This window comes from Oryzias latipes, chromosome 5 (assembly GCF_053564925.1).
Source record: "Oryzias latipes strain Hd-rR chromosome 5, Olatipes_Hd-rR_3.1".
NCBI lineage: Eukaryota > Metazoa > Chordata > Actinopteri > Beloniformes > Adrianichthyidae > Oryzias > Oryzias latipes.
The window spans coordinates 3,992,625-4,010,412 of record NC_136241.1 but is presented as its reverse complement, the minus strand read 5'-3'; the positions used below and the strand labels follow the sequence as shown (position 1 = coordinate 4,010,412).

The window sequence follows — 17,788 nt, the reverse complement described above, 5'->3', positions numbered from 1 at the left end:
AACAAAGATATTATACGTCGGACAAATGCTTCTGTTAATTTGCTGATTTGATGTACTAAAGATTGAAAAATAAATTGTGTAAAAAAATATTTTATTTCGGAAAAACTCACACCGGAAGCGTCGCTGCTAAGCGGAAACAGCGTGTGTGCCTCGTGCGCGTGTCAGGTCGGTCCCTAATGAATCCACACAACATGTTACGCTTCACACATAATTACCAGTTTTGTGTTGTATGCGGTGTGCTTGTGGTTTAACAGCACGTTTGATTCTCCTTTAATTCTGCATTTAGAATGACCGGTTAGCGTTTCGCATCCAAGTTATACACCCTCAGGCTAATGTTAGCTTGCTAAGTGAATGAATGTCAGTGCTAACATAATTATATTGTGACAGCTTGAATTTAATGGGATAAAAGTTTCCTGCTGTAATATTCCAGAGGTGAGGTTTAGTCCCAGCAGAAATGCATGCGTATAAAGTGATCTATAGGATTCCTGTCTGATCTTTACATGCACAGATCATCATCATCATCATCATGTGCTCCCATGGGGATAAAGCTGCAGAGGAAGCATCATCATCAGTGTCCATCATGAACGCCTCGCCTGACTCTGAACTCACTGTGACCATTGGAGCGACGGTGCCCACCGGCTTTGAGCACACTGCAGCAGAGGAGGTTCAAGAGAAGATTGGAGTGGATGCACGGATCAGCAGAGACCGGGGACGCATTTATTTCCCAGTCACTACTGATAAACTTTCTGAGGTACAAATCCCACCTGTCCTTTACAGTGGAGGAAATAACTGAATTAAACTAAATTACCGATTTTGTAGATTTGCCCACCTAAAAAGAAGCTGACATCCTAATGGTAGGTTCATTTGAATAATGAGAGATAGAAAATCAGCTTTAAATAATTTATATATATTTGCATTTCATTGAGGGAAATGAGAATTTGATCCCTCAGAACCCTGATTGTCAGCACAGAGGTTTCTTGTAGTTTGAAGTCTGACTGATGGACTGATTCTCTGGACAGGTGTCTTTTCTACAGGCGTCTTCAAGTCAGGTGACAGGTTGATGAGGAGAGTCTAACTGGTCTGTGTGAACCAGAACTCTTAATGGTTGCTAAGGGATCAAACACTGGTCTCCCTTGATGAAATGTAAATAACTGTTTATAAGTTCTTTAGAGTGGACTTCTTGATGTTCTTTGTGATTTTCTTTCTCTCACCGTTCAAATGAATCTACAGATGACAGATTGTCCATTTCTTTTTAAGTGTGCAAACCTACAAAGTCAGCGAGGAATCAAGTACACATTTCCTCCACTGTAGGCGTTCCTCATGGTTTCACCATGCAGCAAGTTGCACACCTTTAAGGTGGACGACGACGGTTTAAAGCCAAGAATTTGGGAGAGGACACAGAATGCATTTTTTTTTACATTTATTTACATGATTTTCCTCCAGGTTCATCATCTGCGGTCTGTTGACAATCTGTTTGTGGTGGTAAAGGAATATGATCAATATCACTTTAAAGAATCTAAGGTGAGGCAAACCCTGCACCTCTTGCTGAGTTAAGCGGCAGCACCCTCACTTCCTGTGATGGTAGATTTAACATTAAATGTATGTGGTTTATTCAGGAGGAGACGCTAATGGAGTTGCAGGAGCTTGCATCCAAACTCCCATGGACTAACGCGCTGGAGGTCTGGAAGTTAAACAGAACTCTGAAAAAGAAGAAAAGCCACAGAAAAGGAGGAAATGCCACCAAAGCAAAGCCTGCTGACACCGGGGTGTGTGACGCAGCTGAGCAGCAGGAGTCGGCTCAGGAGCTTTCTGCAGCCGAAGGCGACACCAAGGATGCGCCAGACGTGGAGAGCCACCAGCAGGAGACTGCGCCCGAGGACAAACCCGTCAAATTCCGTGTAACATGTAACAGGGCTGGAGACAAACACAGCTTTTCCTCGAACGAGGCAGCCAGGGATTTTGGGGGAGCTGTTCAAGAATTCTTCCAGTGGAAAGCAGACATGACAAAGTTTGACATAGAGGTGGGCATGCTTGTTCTGGCACGACTACTCCATGTTTCACTTCATTTCACAGCGGCTGAAGATTATATTTCATGGAGAGAACACCTCTTTAGGGGAAACCAGAGGCATGATAATAATGGTGTTGAGTGACCGTTTCTTTTCTTTTACATTTTATTCTTTTGTTTTTAAATTAGGGATAAATTTATTAGTTCAGTGAAATCATCCAGTTTTGCGGTTGTTTTGTCCTGTTTTTATATTGTACATTAATTTCATTTTGGGTTTTTGTTGTTGTTTTATATACTTTATTTATTTTAACAACAACAAACAAATGTGTAAACGGAGGATATTATATTTAACACCATAAAAACCTCAGTAGTTAGTAGTAGAAGTCCCTGTAAGGCTGCCAGGTTAAATACAATTAATAGTAATAATGATGCATTTTATTTAAAAGCACCTTTCAAAACACTCAAAGACATTACGGATTCAAAAGTAAAATGCAATAAAATCACTTTAACACAATGTTATAGGCCCAGTAATTCTTCCAGACATTCCTTTGTCCCGTTATGACCCGTATTAACACTGAAAGGGTCGGCGGCTGTTTTAGTTTCCAAAGCAAGTCAATCATGTTTGGGTGATTAAAATCAAAATTTGGACAAAGTTTGAAAAAAAGATCATTCCAAAATGTCAGAGTATGAGGACAGTAGCAGAACATGTGTTGGAATGAAGCCGGTTTCATCGATCACAGGAAGAATTCACACAGGGCAACATTCAGGACAAACTGTTTTTTGACTCTGTTATTTGAAATGATCAATTAGATCCAGAATATGTCGGCTGTAACCTTTTTAGTTAAGAGATGAGATCAACTTTATTGATTGGGCTGTGGGGAAATTCAGTTATTTACCACAACTCTGGGGATCGGGCATCAGGGTGCAAAAGACAGGAAAAATTCAAATGTGTAAAGAAATATTCAAGGTGAAGAGAAAAAATTCTACAACTTGAAAATCTTTCATTATATATGCTATACATGCAAAGCCAGAAAAAGAAATACCAGAGAAGGAATAAACAGTTATTTGCTTCTATAGTTACTGTTGAGTTGAGTAAAAGCTAAAGATAATTAGCATTCCCTTAAATATACTGTATTACCATTTTACCGTCGATGAGCTGGTTTTATTGCAGCTTCTGTGGAAACTTTGATTAAAACAATGATGTAACGGACATTCAGTCATTTCTGAATGAGAGGAACTCAAACAAAAGCAGAATTATTTACACCATTTTCACCAATATTTTTCTAAAGATTACAACCAGCGAGCTGATTCTGACAAAACCTTTGGAAGTTTTAAAAACAACTATTTCTGTAAACCAAAAATGAGCATAAAGAAACCTAAAAATGTGTCTTTTAATGCAGGTTTTACTGAACATCCACAATGAGGAGATGGTAGTTGGCCTTGCGCTGACCGAGGAAAGTCTTCATAGGAGGAACATTAGCCACTTCGGACCCACCACTTTGCGTTCCACCTTGTGTTACGGCATGCTCAGGTAACCTCATCTGTTTAAGCCAGCAAGCATCTAAAACCACAAGTATGCACGCAGGTTACAGGAAGTGGAACTGTATCTGTGCACTGCTCTTTCGCTTTTCTACTGGTGAGTTTTATTCATGTAGGTTTCTGTTGCTTTTGAAACTCTGACAAAAAAACCAAATATCATTTTTTTTAAACATTGGAAATCTTCATTAGAAACCTGCAACCGTCTTTGCTCCTCCTCCCTACAGCTTCCAACTGAAAATAATATACTGTAGTTCCCAAAATGTCTAGAATTAAATGTGGCAGAGCTGCCATAGTAGAGTCTGGAAGCTGTGGGAAGAACTGACCTTTAGTAGCACTTCTTCTTCTTTCAGCTGCTTTTGCAGTGAAGGAGCTGAGCAGAGGCTCCGTGCTGTGGAGCTGGTGCTGGGTGGGGTTGTCATGATGGAGTTAGTCTAGTTACCTTTCTTCTGTTGGAAGCCACCATGGCTGGCTGAAGCTGCCCCAGGCCACCACAGTGTCATAGGAGCTCTGGTGGAGTGTCCCTCACCATGTAGAACCTCAGAACCAATGCTAAAATGTAACTTGGCAAAAATCCAAGCCAGACCAGGAAAGCTGCACAGGTTACTTGGAAAATTGTTTTAAATATTTTAGGTCTGATGGAATTTCCTTTCCACCTGCTTTTCACTTTGCTTTTTGTCAGAACATTGTTCGGCTGGAGGTTGTTTGGTTCCAGCAGCCGTGACCCAAGACTGAACCGATTCACGTTCAGGAGTGGCGTTTTTTGACGCTTCGCTGAGCCTGCAGACGTATTTTTAGACGCAAGACAATTGAGATCACTGTGAGGTAGACACTTGAGAAAGACGGGTATATCCAGTGCAACAGAGGAAGCTCCTTTGTCGAGGTTCAAGTCACGCCTCAGTGTTTTCTTTAGGGATCGGAAAATGACAACTTTGCTAAGTGATGTTGCAACCGCGTCTGTGGTATGTGATTTGTTTTGTAAAGTTTTCACTTGACTACTATTGGTTACATTTTTGTTTTCATATTTTGATGTCCATGTTTTAGGGTCAAGCTAAGATTTATTGGTTGGAAACAGAAAAGGAGCCACAAATCTAGAAATGAACACCAGTCCATCATTTCTCATTGAGAGGAATTATCCAAATGCAGTGTTTTCCTAACGCTGCGACCTCCAAAAACTTTAGTGTCTACTCTACGTGGATATTCCTAATAAGTTAAGTCAAAGTTTCTTGCTGATGGAAAAAAAATGACTCAGTTTATATCAGTGTATATTCTTTATTTTAAACCTTTTCCTGAAAATTTTGTACAAAGAATAGAGAAATCTTACCTGGAAAAACAAATTGCTCCTTACCTTGAAACATGGCTGGACCGTGAATCCATGATTTATATTGAATATATTAAAGATATAGATCTGGATTAAAATATACAACTGAGTTTGAACGCCGCAAATCAAGAACGAGAAGGAATATTGTCTTGTGTTCAAATTACAACAAAGGAAGAAGTTGATTAGAAAGATAATTTAGGCTGAGATTTGAGGAAAGTCCTCCATGCTTTTCAGATTTCACACGTTGACATGACATTCAAGGCTTTATAGAACCGTTGTGCTTCTCTCTGTTTACAGGCTGTGCAAACTCCAGCCCTCTGATATAGTACTTGATCCTATGTGTGGAACTGGAGCCATACCACTAGAGGTAAAGCCAAACCTTTGTGCTTTTTTGTTACTTGTTACTTTTACTTCTTAATGCTATGTGGAAGGTACCATTTCTTCCTAAAATATAGAGGGCCTGTTGCCATTGCTCCAGATCATTGACTGTATGAGAAAACTGGACGGAGCGAGTGTGACGTCACCTATAGAAAATGGCCCAGTTCCGGCTTCAACCAAAGGCATTTTTCCACGATGCAGATGCCGCCATGTTGGAGCCAGATGATGTCAGTAAACAGTGATTGGTCCGAATTGGTCTTAGTCACAGTTTTTATGGCAACCACTCTCACCAATCAGGAGTGAGTTTGTTTGAAGTCCACACCCATAGAATAAATATGGCTGTTTATATCCCAATTTATGGGATTTTGACTTCTTTGAGCCAGCAGGTACTTCCTGTTTGGAACGCTGGGGGGGGGGTACTCAGTCCAGTTCTTATACAGTCAATGTTCCTGAAGTCTTTCTTTGGAATTCACGAAGGCTGTGTTTGAATTAACTCACTACACACTAACCCCTATTAGACTATATGGTGCATAACAATATATTTAATGTAAATCTAACATTTTCTCACTATTTTTATTAAATGCCAAATTATGGTGGGACCCATTTGTAGAAGTACTTTATGTCATCTCTCTTGTTTGATATGCTTCTTGCCTTTTTCAAATGACAAATTGTTCAAACGCAATGCATTGTGGTCTTTATTTACCAATCTAGTGAGCACTGATGTCCACCTTTCGGCACAACCCTTTGGGGGTTGCCACAGCAAATCGGCGTTCACTGATTCGCACAGGTGGTCTGGCAGATGATTTTTACGCCGGATGCCCTTCCTGACTCAATTCAATTCAATTTATATAGCCCAAGATTACAACATAGTTGTCTCAATGGGCTTCAATTGTAAAAGGACATGAAATCAGTCATAAAATATAATAATTTTTAAATTAAACTAAACAGGCTAGGCTAAACGGGGCATCCCTCCGCTTAGACCCTCCTTCTCGGTAAGGAAAAACTCCTGGAAAGAAAAACGGATTCCGAAAAAAATAGAATAAATGTTCGCATAAAGGAAGGATCCTCTCCTAGGACGAACAACCCTTTATTTTATCTGGACTGGGGACCACACCATATGGCTGCATAGTTAGGCAGAAGGGTGTTGACCCACACTGGATGAAGCTCATTGCGCCCCCTGGGAAACTAATCCTAGTTTCTTATGCGGCAGTCCGATACGTCCGATACGTGAACTAACCAGGGAGTAGGGAAGGAATTTGGACACGACCTTAAGACTACAGTGGGCACTTTTAGAACGGGTCTGGCCAATGCTGGTCTTAGAGATCTACTACCCCTTCTTCCTACTGATGACCTGGATCAGGTGTGTTCAGTCAGTTGGAATGACTAGACACCTGAGTCAGTTAGTCAAAAGCAAGGAGGGAAGGGAGAGCTGCAAAAGGCAGGGCAGGGTGGTGGATCTTGTTGACCAGGGTTGGGCTGCCCTGCTTCAGAACTATGACACAAAAAAATCAGACTTACTGACGGGATACATTTATAACTGTGCAGAGAAATGGTCAAATGGTTTATGCCACAAAGCCCTTTACAGTCCCATTCACGGATGCTCATACTGATGGCGGCTCCACTGCCCAACACTGTCAGCTGTCAGGACTAACGTGGGGTTCAGGGATTTGCCTTCGATACATAAGCAGGCGGGGCGGCAGTTGAACCTGGGATCTTCTGATGAGAGGTTGACCGCTTTACCTCTGCACCACAGCTCTTGAGAGTCGTTGTTCTTCTGTATTTCATGTTCATGTTCAGCTCAGTTCTCTGGAGGTCAGATTGTAGAAATGTCTGGTCATCAGGGCTTCTTGTATCCGCAGATTTATCAATATGCCGTTATTCTGATCTTCACATAACACAAATAGATGTTTATTTAAGAAAGGGAAATTGCATATTAATGAACATTTAAATCAAATGTAAATATATTTTAGCCGCAGGCTAATTTCCATCTGCAGTCCCCTGGCAGGTCGATGTTATTGAAGAAATAAAACTGATTTTAAGATGACGAAACTACACATAAGAATATAAAACAGAGGCAGAAGACTATATACAAAATAAAAATAGAAATAGAGTAAGTAACTTAACCATTTTTTTTTTAAATTGAACCTTTATTTATGCAGGTTGGTGGATTTAGTACAAAAATCGCTGTTTGAAATGTTTCTGTTCATTTGTGATGATTACACATTTGAAATTTTAGAAGCCACTGTTTCATTTGTTTTTTAAAGATGACAAAACTTGTACTTTCTCTTATTTCAATAAGTATACTGTTCCAGAAAGTTGAACTCTTGTAAGACAGAACGTTTAGTGAGAAAGAGGTTTGTTGAAATGGGAGCTCACAGTCGCCTCCAAAAGTGGCTCGAGTTACACTTGAAGAGCCTCTAGAAGATTCCTGTTTAATGAATTCATTTAAAGGTGGACGAACTAAACCATGGAGGACTTTACACATCAGACGAGCTGATTTAAAATGTTCAAAACTTAGGTGTTTGTATTTTTCAGATTATGACAGTGATGATAAGAACAGGGTTATAAAGGTTTTATTGATAATATGTTGCCTTTAGGATTTATCTTATTGCATTTAAGTAGGATTTTCTCTTCCATTGTAGGTCTACGACATTGTTGGCACAAATAAACACAACATATGACACACAACATGTAAACTGAGCTCTTGGATAATACAAATAAAACCCTTTGAGGACCATTTCTTCTGGAATGATCACACCACAGACTGTAAAGACTGCAATGAGTTTCTTCTACCGTTTCTTCATTTATCCAGTCCGGATAAAATAAAGGGTTGTTCGTTCTTCTTCAGTTTGTCTGAAACACAGCTGCAAAGCTTTTAACAGGATCTGGCAAAAGGGCACACGTCACCCCCATTTTATCCTCCTTGCACTGGCTCCCGATCAAGTGGCGTATTGATTTTAAAATATTAGTTTCTACCTGCAGAGCTTTAAATAGACAGACCACACAATACTTATCAGCCTTGCTCTGTCCCTGCGCTTCTGGTCGTGTCCTCCGATCCTCAGATCAAAGTCTTTACAAAAAATTTAGGATCAAGTGTAAAACCAGAGGTGACCAGACGTTGCAGGCAACAGCCCCCCAGACTCTGGAATGCCCCCCCCCTGTCCATTTGTGTGGCCACCTCTGTCGATTCTTTTAAAAGTCAACTGAAGACACTTTATTTATAAATGATTTTAGCTGACTGGTTTCATTGTTATTTTTATTCTACATTTATTTTCTTCTATTTAGTTTTGTCTCACATCATATTTAACTGTTTGTTTCTGTATTTTCATTGTACTGTATGATATTGTGTTTTATTGTTCAGAGCTTTGTGATTTTATCTGGGACAGGCAGTATATAAACAAAACTTACTTACTTACTTGCTTACTTCTCCAGGGTGCAATAGAATTTAACAGTTCATTCTACATTGCTGGTGACAACTACGACATGGCTGTTAATCGCACGCTCAACAACATATGCCACATCCAGAAGAGGAGGGCAGAGAAGGGAAGGTGGGTCCACAGTTAACTGGCTTAAAAGACAATCAGGAGAGGTTAGAAATGAATATATGATATAATTTTAGTTATCAGCCCATTTTAGTGTACCAATGACGGTTCCTGTTGTTTGTTTTTGTTGATGATGAGGATGATGATATTTTAGATATTGGGCACACCAGTGTAATTAATTTTAATTACATGTAATTAAAATGTTTTAAATGTGAAAAACTTTTTATCTTATTAGTGCATTTGGTCTACACTTACTGGCCACTTTATTAGGCACATCTGTTCAACTTCTCGTTAATACAAATGTCTAATCAGCCAATCAAATGGCAGCAACTCAATGCATTTAGGTATGTAGACATGGTCAAGACGATCTGCTGCAGTTCAAACCGACCATCAGAACAGAGAAGGAAGGTGATTGCAGTGACTTTGAACGTGGCATGGGTGTTGGTGCCAGACAGGCAGGTCTGTGAACAGAATTGCCTTGTTGATGCCAGAGGTCAGAGGAGAATGGCCAGACTGGTTCCAGCTGATAGAAAGACAACAGGAACTCAAAGAACCACTGGTTCCAATTGAGGTCTGCAGAACACACAACTCGTCCAACCTTTAAGTGAATGAGCGACAGCAGCAGAAGACCACACCAGGTACCACTGCTGTCAGCTAAGAACAGGAAACTGAGGCTACAATTCACTCAGACTCACCAAAACTGGACCATGGAAGATTAGAAGAACGTTGTCTGGTCTGATGAGTCTCCATTTCTGCTGCCACATTCTTTTGGTAGGGTCAGAATTTGGCATCAACAACATGAAAGTATGGATCCATCCTGCCTTGTATCAAAGGTTCAGGCTGGTGGTGGTGGTGTCATGGTGTGGGGATATTTTCTTGGCACACTTTGGGCCCCTTTGTTCCAGCTGAGCATGGTTCCAACACCACAGCCTACCTGACTATTGTTGCTGACCATGTCCATCCCTTTCTGACCACAGTGTTCCATCTTCTGATGCTACTTCCATTAGGATTAAGGAACCATGTCATAAAGCTGGAATCATCTCAGACTGGTTTCTAGAACATGACTACGAGTTCTCTGGACTCAAATGGCCTCCACAGTCACCAGATCTCAACCCAATACAGAACCTTTGGAATGTGATGGAACGGGAGATCAGCATCATGGATGTGCAGCTGACAAATCTGCAGCAACTGTGTGATGCTGTCATGACATTATGGACCAAACTCTCTGAAGAATGTTTCCAGAACCTTGTTGAATCTATGCCACCAAGGATTAAAGCAGTTCTGCAGGCAAAAGTGGTCCAACCCGATACTAACAAAGTGTACATAATAAAGTGGCTGGTGAGTGCAGATAATGGATGGATTCAACTGCTCTCTTCAAGGGTCACCATAGCAAATCCTCTGTCTTTATCTTGTCCTTGCTTATCTTTGCTCCTCACACACACATCAAGTCCTAATTTACTGCATCCTCGTTGGTCTTCCTCTAGGCCTCTTTCCTGGTAGCTCCAACCTCAGCATTCTTGTACCAGCATCATCACTGTTACTCCTCTCAGTGTGTCCAAACCACCTTAATCTGCTTCCTGTCTCTTTCTCAGACTCTTTAAGCCAGCAGTCTGCAAGCTTTAGCACTAAAACAGCCATTTGAATCTGTTCCTTACAGACCAAAACCCAGCCAAAGCCACAAAGACCCACTTCATCGTTTAGAAACGTACACTTTGTGTTTTTTGTGGCCATTAAGTCATTTATTTGTAAATTGCAGCTTTTAAATATTTACAGTAAATAAGTAAACCAGTGTCATAATTTTCTCTATATAACCATTTTTACTTTGTTTACTTTCAACAGCAGCATATTGGAATTCCTTTCAATATACTGAAGGGTCAAATAAAATCCTCCTGATGCAACATATTGACTTAAGTAAAAAATGCAAGAAAGGTTAACATGACAGATTCTATCATTATGACTTTGGTGCATCTTTATCCTTTAAAATATAAACATAACTACATTGGTGTAAAATCCTTTTTTTAATCTATACATGTAAATGTAATTCTGTACTTTAAAATGTAGTTCTGAACAGCAACTGCACATAAGAAAATGTACTTCAAGTTATTCTGATAATAAATCACTTTGACAAAAGATGAAACCTTTTACCATCATTTTGATTAGTTATCTAACATGTTAATAATCTCATTTTAGATGCCAAAACTTAATTACCTCTAAACAAATGAACCAAAACTACAACCCCACTATTTATTCAAATTGTTAGCATTTTTCTCCAAAGCCACTGGCCCACAATGAAGGGATAAAGAGCCATATATGCAGCTCTGGAGCCTCATGTTACAGACCCCTGATCTAAGCCAACACCATGGCTGCTCACACCACAGTTTTCTACACCTTTTTCTTTCATTCTTGATGACACTTTCTCATCTACCAGTTCCAACCTGCTTGCAAATGTATCTTCACGCCTTTCCTACATTCTGTTGTTCTAGACCAGGGGTCGGGAACCTTTTTTGCCGAGAGAGCCAAAAACGCCACATATTTTTAAATGTCATTTCGAAAGACCCATACATTAATGTAGCGTCCCTTTCCCACACTGAGGCACGTAGACTTAACCTCTTTTAAAGTTCTTTATTCTGGTGACTGCAGACCGTAACAAACGCCGTACAATTAATTCATCAACTCCTGAATCTCTCCCGCTGAGACGAGAGCGCTTCTCCTAACTTTATATTCCCCTGCTCCCGCTGCAGCCCTCCCATTTCCCTTATTCGGCCCATAGCTGAACCGCATTGGTCCAAACTACCTAACAACAGGCTGAGCGACAGAACAGAGGGCCAATCAGATCTCTGCTTGATGCGTTCAACGAACTCCAGAACATTTAACGCGGCCCAACAGCCAAGTTAAACTCAGACCGTGACAATATGTTTAAAACTAAATATACAAATGAATGTTTGCATTTGATGTAATTTCAACATTTTTAGAGTACAATAAGTCTGTGGATTCTTTTTAATAACATCGTTATGCTGTTGCTAATAAATAATGAGTATTTCTCGTGGTAGTTTTGCTGATGGTCTAGTCTGGTTGATACATGGTGAGTTTCTGCTTCATGCAGGCGTTGAGACTTTAAACGTGATCATAGGTCTGAATGTTCTGTAGATGTGACAAAGACTGCTCACATGCAGACGGGGAGCCAAACACTCACACGCCCCAGTGAGTGACGGGCAGCGGGTTTTACGTTTTTACAATCAATACAATCCCTGCGCGATTCACCTGCTGCCGGTCCCCACAACCCCCCCACCCTCTGCTTTCTTCCTCACACATCCCTTCCCCGCAACTGCGCGCTCTTTCTCAGAGACGGGAGCGCGCAGTTTTAGGCACGGAAATTCACAGGTTTCCGGGTGGTACCAACTCTATGAAATAATAGATAATAGTAAAGTGACAGTGCTGGCGCAGATTTTTTTTTCTCCAAGCACCGCTCTAATGAAAAAAAAAAGTATAATTAAAGATTTGTCTGCGAGCCACATGTGACCATCAAAAGAGCCATATATATATAAGTTCCCGACCCCTGTTCTAGACTGTTGACTCTAAGAACTTAAAGTCCTCCATCTTCTCCACCTCTGCTCCCTGTGGCCTCACCATTCCACTTCATGCTCTCATCCACACAGAGATGCTCTGTCTTGCTACAACTGACCCTCATTCCTCTCCTTTCTTGAATAAACATCCACCTGTGTAGACATTCCTCCACCTGCTCTCACTCCAGAGTATTGAGTCCCAGTAGTCTTCATCTTTTTCAGCATGGGGTCTAGCAAATTCTAGGTGTGCTTTTTTGTGCATGGGTTTTAGGAGAGGCTTCCTTCATGGACGATAACCATGCAGCCATTCCTCTGCAGTGTGGTGTCACGGGAAACAATCGCTCCAGTTTGGCGTTCTACTGCTTTAACTAACTGCAGTGAACTTGCAGGGCGATTTTCTTCAACGTTTCTCATCAGAAGATGCGCCTGTTGGGATGTTAGCTTACGTGGACGGCTTGCACATCTCTGTAAGATGGTTGCACTTCCATCTTTCTTAAATGTTTGGATCACTTTTGCTCTAGTATTTTGACTAATGTGTAAAGCTTTGCTGATCTTCTTGTAGCTCTCACCTTTTTTGTGCAAAGAAATGATTTCCTTTCCCAGATTTTGTGACATTTCTTTTCCATGGGGAGCCATTGCTGACAGCATGAAATGACCAGTGAAGATCACAAATCATTGAAGAAAAAAGGTTCAGAGCACTGTCTAGTGGGTCTAGATGACCCAACGTTAAAGTGCCTAGGATGGCACAAGGGTTACATGAATCATTAGACTCACCTGTGGTTGAATGCCTGTTCTTTAGAATTTTGTAGTCTTAGGTTTCTCCTAATACTATGACTGGGGTGTACTCATTCTTGCAACATGGGCTTAATTTGTTAGGAAAATGTTTTTGTGTGTGCAAATTGACATATCTTGTTTGCAATCAATATCCCTCCATTGTAGGCGTATTTTGTAGTATAGTACCTCACACTAAAGGTTTTCTGACATATGTAGTGGGCTGTACTCGTTTATGCTGAGCACTGTATAATTTCCTTATTTAAGGTTATATCATTTTTTTAAATCAGGCTTTCATCTGTTTCTCAAGAATTATTTTGCTTCTATCGATGTAGTTTGTATTTGTCATGAAAGTGAGGCAATGTCTTTGTCTCGAGGGTGAAGTCCTTTGACTCATTTAGGCCTAAGTCATTGGTGATAATAGATTGAAGTGAAATTGCACAATGCTCCATTTGCTTCACAGCTGATGCCTTCAGTAACAGAGGGACATGTTTGCTTCCTCTCAGCTCACCTGGACTCCCCATTGACACAGTGCAGTGGGACCTGTGCAGGCTGCCCTTCCGGGCCAGCTCTGTGGACGTCATCATCACCGACATGCCGTTTGGGAAAAGGTAGCAGCAAAAGCTATGACGTACTCCGAGGATTTCTGTGGTGCCCTGAGCCTTAGGGAAACACAAGCTGATTAATTTAACCACCATCAACACACATTGTACAGAAGGAATATTTTGGGGGCATTCATATCTTTATGAGATGATAATAAATATGGTAAAACCACTTTTTAAATGATTATTAAATGGCCAGTATAAGAAATTCTATTTTTAGGTTTTTATTGTTGTTTTTTAACAGTTTGCTAGCTTTTTCTCCATTGGAGTAGTGAGGCCAAAGAAAAAATAAATACGAGAATAAATTCATAAAAGTATGAGAAAACAACTTCTTTTTTTTGCTGCTGTTTGTATTTTTATTAATAATTGTTTCATAAATGTATTACATGAATCTTGTAAATTCTCAATTTATAACCTATGAAATTATAACTTTATTCTCGTAAAATATTGACTTTTTCACTCATAAAATTACAACTATTTTCTAATAATATTACGACTTTATTGTCGTAAATGTTGGAGTTTTTCCGATAATGTTACTTCATATTAGTAAAGTTGAGACATATTTTTCTCATAATCCTTTTATTTTTTTATCGTGGCCCTAATACTTTTTTATTTAGAGATCAAGCAGGTATGAAACTCAGGACTCTGAAATTTTCACCACAGATTTTAAAGTCTTTTCCCATAAAAGCAGGGAACCCACAGTCACATTTATAACACCAGAAAAAGGACAAACACACTTTTTACATGTTCTATTTGAAGGTATTCATGAGCCTTAATGTAAACAGAAGGTGCTGCTGTGTTTTAAAAAAGGCTTAAATCTATTGATTTAGTGTTTCCACAGTCTGACACTTCAAGATTAATGTAATCTTAACAAGAGGATCAAAGTGTTTCATTTCATCTCTGCTTTCTTAAAGAATGGGCTCTAGGAAGAAGAACTGGGACCTGTACCCCTCCTGTCTCAGAGAAATGGCCCGTGTGTGCAGGCCAGGCTCAGGAAAGGCTGTACTTTTAACCCAGGATAAGAAATGCTTTTCCAAGGTAAACCTGTGTCTCAATGGGTAGCAGTTTTCCTCAAGAACCGCCACTTTTTTTTTTGTTTGTTTTTTCTGGGAAAGCTCTTCACATATCAGGAAGTAAAGTGAATTACTTGTCAAAGCTGCCGTGTTTCTTCAGGCTTTTTCATGTTGGTTAACAGATGCGCAAAACCCCTCGCTGTAATTTGAAAGGTCTGATTACAGGATGTAGAAGAACTAATGTCTGTTGTCACGACTTCCTGATGATAACTCCAACTATACTTGATCTGTTTTTTTTGCAATTTGATCCACAACATTAACTTCAATTCCAAACTGAATTATAAAGTTATTCTTTCAAGATAAATTGTCTCTCTCTATCTTTCAATAGCAAAATAATGTCTACGTGATTAGGTTGTTTTTTTTTTTATATTCTTGGTTCAAACCATTTTTTTACCCCACTGACAGATGTTTTGCTTAATTGAAGAAAATGTGCCAACGGGGTAATAATATTTGACTTCTCTCTAAGGGGCCTGAGTTTGCGGTGCTTGGATTTGACGCATTCAGTCGGTCTTGAACAGTGCAGTTAGTGCTTAGATAAAAAGCTGCTGTCAGAGAAAAGAGGTTGACCTCCCTAGCATAGAAGAAACCGGTGCTGCACCTCTGATGTGGAACAGCCCTGTAAAAAAGTGGGTCAGTTCATGCGAGTAGCCTTTATGTGGCTGTGGACAGTTGGACTGGGCTGAGTCACCACCCTTTTGAAAAGAATAGCTCTTTTTCCACACCCCAACAAACGCCCCCCTAAAGAAGGCGTGCTAGGAATCACTTTGACTGTAGAAATAAATAGATTGTTGCCATAGAGGATTTTAAATATATTGCTTTATGTGTGTTTGGACCTGTCTCGCCAGTTGGAACCTCAGCAGGAGCCTCCTTTGTCATTACTCCCCCAGGTTTTTTTTTAACCTTTCAGACACTTTAGACACACATCTGTGTTTCGGTGTGTGACACAGCTCTGATTCAGCTTTGGGTGGAAAAAACGAGCAACAACTAAACAGGCTGTGGAAACCGTGGCTCTTCATCTAAAGCAACGTTTTCTCACTGCCAGCTTTTGACCGTGTGTTAAGAAGGACACGCATCTCTGCTCTGACCTTTGGAAAACAGAATCAAATGTCTGTTTTTTCGTTTCAGTGTCACAGAAACATGTTTTCGTCTTAAAGACCCATTCCGATGAAAGTTGTGTTTTTCAACATACGCCATCTTTCTCGTAAAGAAGGACATATATTAAGAAAACTAAGCTCAATATTTCTTTATTCAAAATGTTGTGAATCAGGAGAAGACAAAAACATCATATTTTGGATGTAGAAAATACGCTGGGCGGGCCACAAACCCCCCGCTCTGCTCCATTCCAATGCATGCTCTTGGAAATCAATAGATCTACGGGACTAATTGATTCACACAGGCCAGACGAGGAAAACAAGCAGCAAAATATCAAAAACATGCAGGCAAAGAGATTATGGTTTCTTCTGGTTTTCATTGTCACCGATTATTGTGAACAAATCCTCAAACCTGAGCTCAACTGACCAGAATCTGAGAGCTGATTTGAAGTTCATCCAGTTTTAATCATGTTCACATCACTGTTTGCTTCAGGTTTTAAAAAAAAAAAGCCACCTCTCACCTTTCTAGCACGCCCTGTTTTGGGTGATGCTCCAGAATTACAAACTAAAGCCAGTCAGGCCACTGCAGAAGAGGAGCGTTACAAATGAAACATGATGCTGCTTACCTGTCACACTGACAATAATAACCTGTGAAATTTGGAATGCAGAGAAGTGGCGTCAAGTACCTGCTCCTTTTACACATCGCTTCCAAGATATTTTTACCTCCTTTGGTGGAGTGAACATGTGAACAAAAGCACGCTTCTTTTAAATATATCACATAAAACAAAACGAGATCCATCTCAGCAAACTCTGGATGGATTTTCTTCAAAGTCAAAAGTTTTACTGAAACAGAAAATATTGTGAAATGTAGAGAACTAATTCCTGTGTAGCTTAATGAGATGAGGCAACTTGAATTGTGGCAGAATGCCAGAACAGTGATGACGTCCTACAGAATTGAGCTCTGAGTCATTGTTGCATGCAGATCTGGCAGAAAACTAGTAAGTCATTCCAACATTTAACTGCTGCCTCTTCAGATAGAAGTAAAAATTAAGTATGGTTTTTTTTTTTTGAGGATGTGTTTAGCCTATTTTCTGAATCTGTTCCTCTTGCCTGGGGTTCTTGTTTTACATAAAACAAATGCCGTATTTGTAAATATGCCGTCTTGTGATCTATGCCCCTTTCAGGCTATATCCAGAATGGGGGGGCTGTGGAAAAAGCTGCACACTGTTTGGGTCAACGTCGGCGGTTTACACGCCGGGGTCTACCTCCTGAAGCGGACCGCTGGCGTGTTTGGCCAAACTCCCGAGGATGTCCATGAGTCACCGGGAAGAGTTTATAAGCAAACGGATGAGAAGGACGACGGTTAATTCTACCCCGACTCTTGTGATGTCATTCTGGTGGATTATAGTGCTCTTTATCATTATTTTTTAAAGGAATTTGTTCAAGTTTGCCAAACAGTTAAAGTTTGATTTGTTTCAAACTAATCATTGCGTTTATTCTGACATTTTCCTTCTTTTAAAGGGTTGATCTGTATCATCAAAGGCTGCAGCATAAAACCAGTCATGCTAGTTCAGAACTGTGGAGTTCCAGTTAAATGAATAAAGATTTGAAGACTGACCTGTGATTAAAAACTGCTTCACAAATAAAAGCAACTTTTGTGTTTTCTGCTTCTCCTTCTCCTCATCGTTTCTTTTTTGTATTTGTAAAGCTAAGTTTAAAAAGAGTAAAACTATGCAGACCTGTAAACCTGACACTCAAATAGCGTTTTTGTGCAGAAATATTGACCATTAAATGGTAAACGGCGTGTATAAAGCGCTTTTCTACCTTCCTCAAAGGCCCAAAGCGCTTTACAGTCAGTCTCATTCACCCATCACACACACATTCACACACTAAGGAACATTCCAGT

The 17,788-nt window shown here is 40.1% G+C and overlaps 1 protein-coding gene across 3 annotated transcripts; it reads left to right on the top strand.

Annotated features, from left to right (window-relative positions):
• Window positions 1–106: 106 nt before the first annotated feature.
• On the top strand, window positions 107–17,530 carry thumpd3 (THUMP domain containing 3). 3 transcript variants are annotated; one of them, XM_020703011.3, is made up of 11 exons: window positions 107–165; window positions 509–751; window positions 1,444–1,521; window positions 1,617–2,021; window positions 3,406–3,536; window positions 5,160–5,229; window positions 8,673–8,788; window positions 13,623–13,727; window positions 14,633–14,756; window positions 17,067–17,279; window positions 17,404–17,530. In XM_020703011.3, exons 2-10 carry the CDS (start codon window positions 527–529, stop codon window positions 17,247–17,249), a joined length of 1,437 nt encoding a protein of 478 aa, XP_020558670.1. In that variant the 5' UTR covers window positions 107–165; window positions 509–526; the 3' UTR covers window positions 17,250–17,279; window positions 17,404–17,530. The 3 variants fall into 3 exon arrangements, with proteins under 3 accessions (XP_020558670.1, XP_078804073.1, XP_011472946.1); XM_078947947.1 differs by having other exon boundaries at window positions 146–432; XM_011474644.3 differs by having other exon boundaries at window positions 146–432; window positions 17,067–17,530.
• Window positions 17,531–17,788: the final 258 nt, after the last annotated feature.

Bases quoted from the DNA above. Each gene is read 5' to 3' on its own strand.
- thumpd3 (XM_020703011.3), top strand. From the start codon at position 527: ATGTGCTCCCATGGGGATAAAGCTGCAGAGGAAGCATCATCATCAGTG. The intron at 2,022-3,405 runs GTGGGCATGCTT...CTTTTAATGCAG, and splicing joins TGACAAAGTTTGACATAGAG to GTTTTACTGAACATCCACAA. The intron at 13,728-14,632 runs GTAGCAGCAAAA...GCTTTCTTAAAG, and splicing joins GACATGCCGTTTGGGAAAAG to AATGGGCTCTAGGAAGAAGA.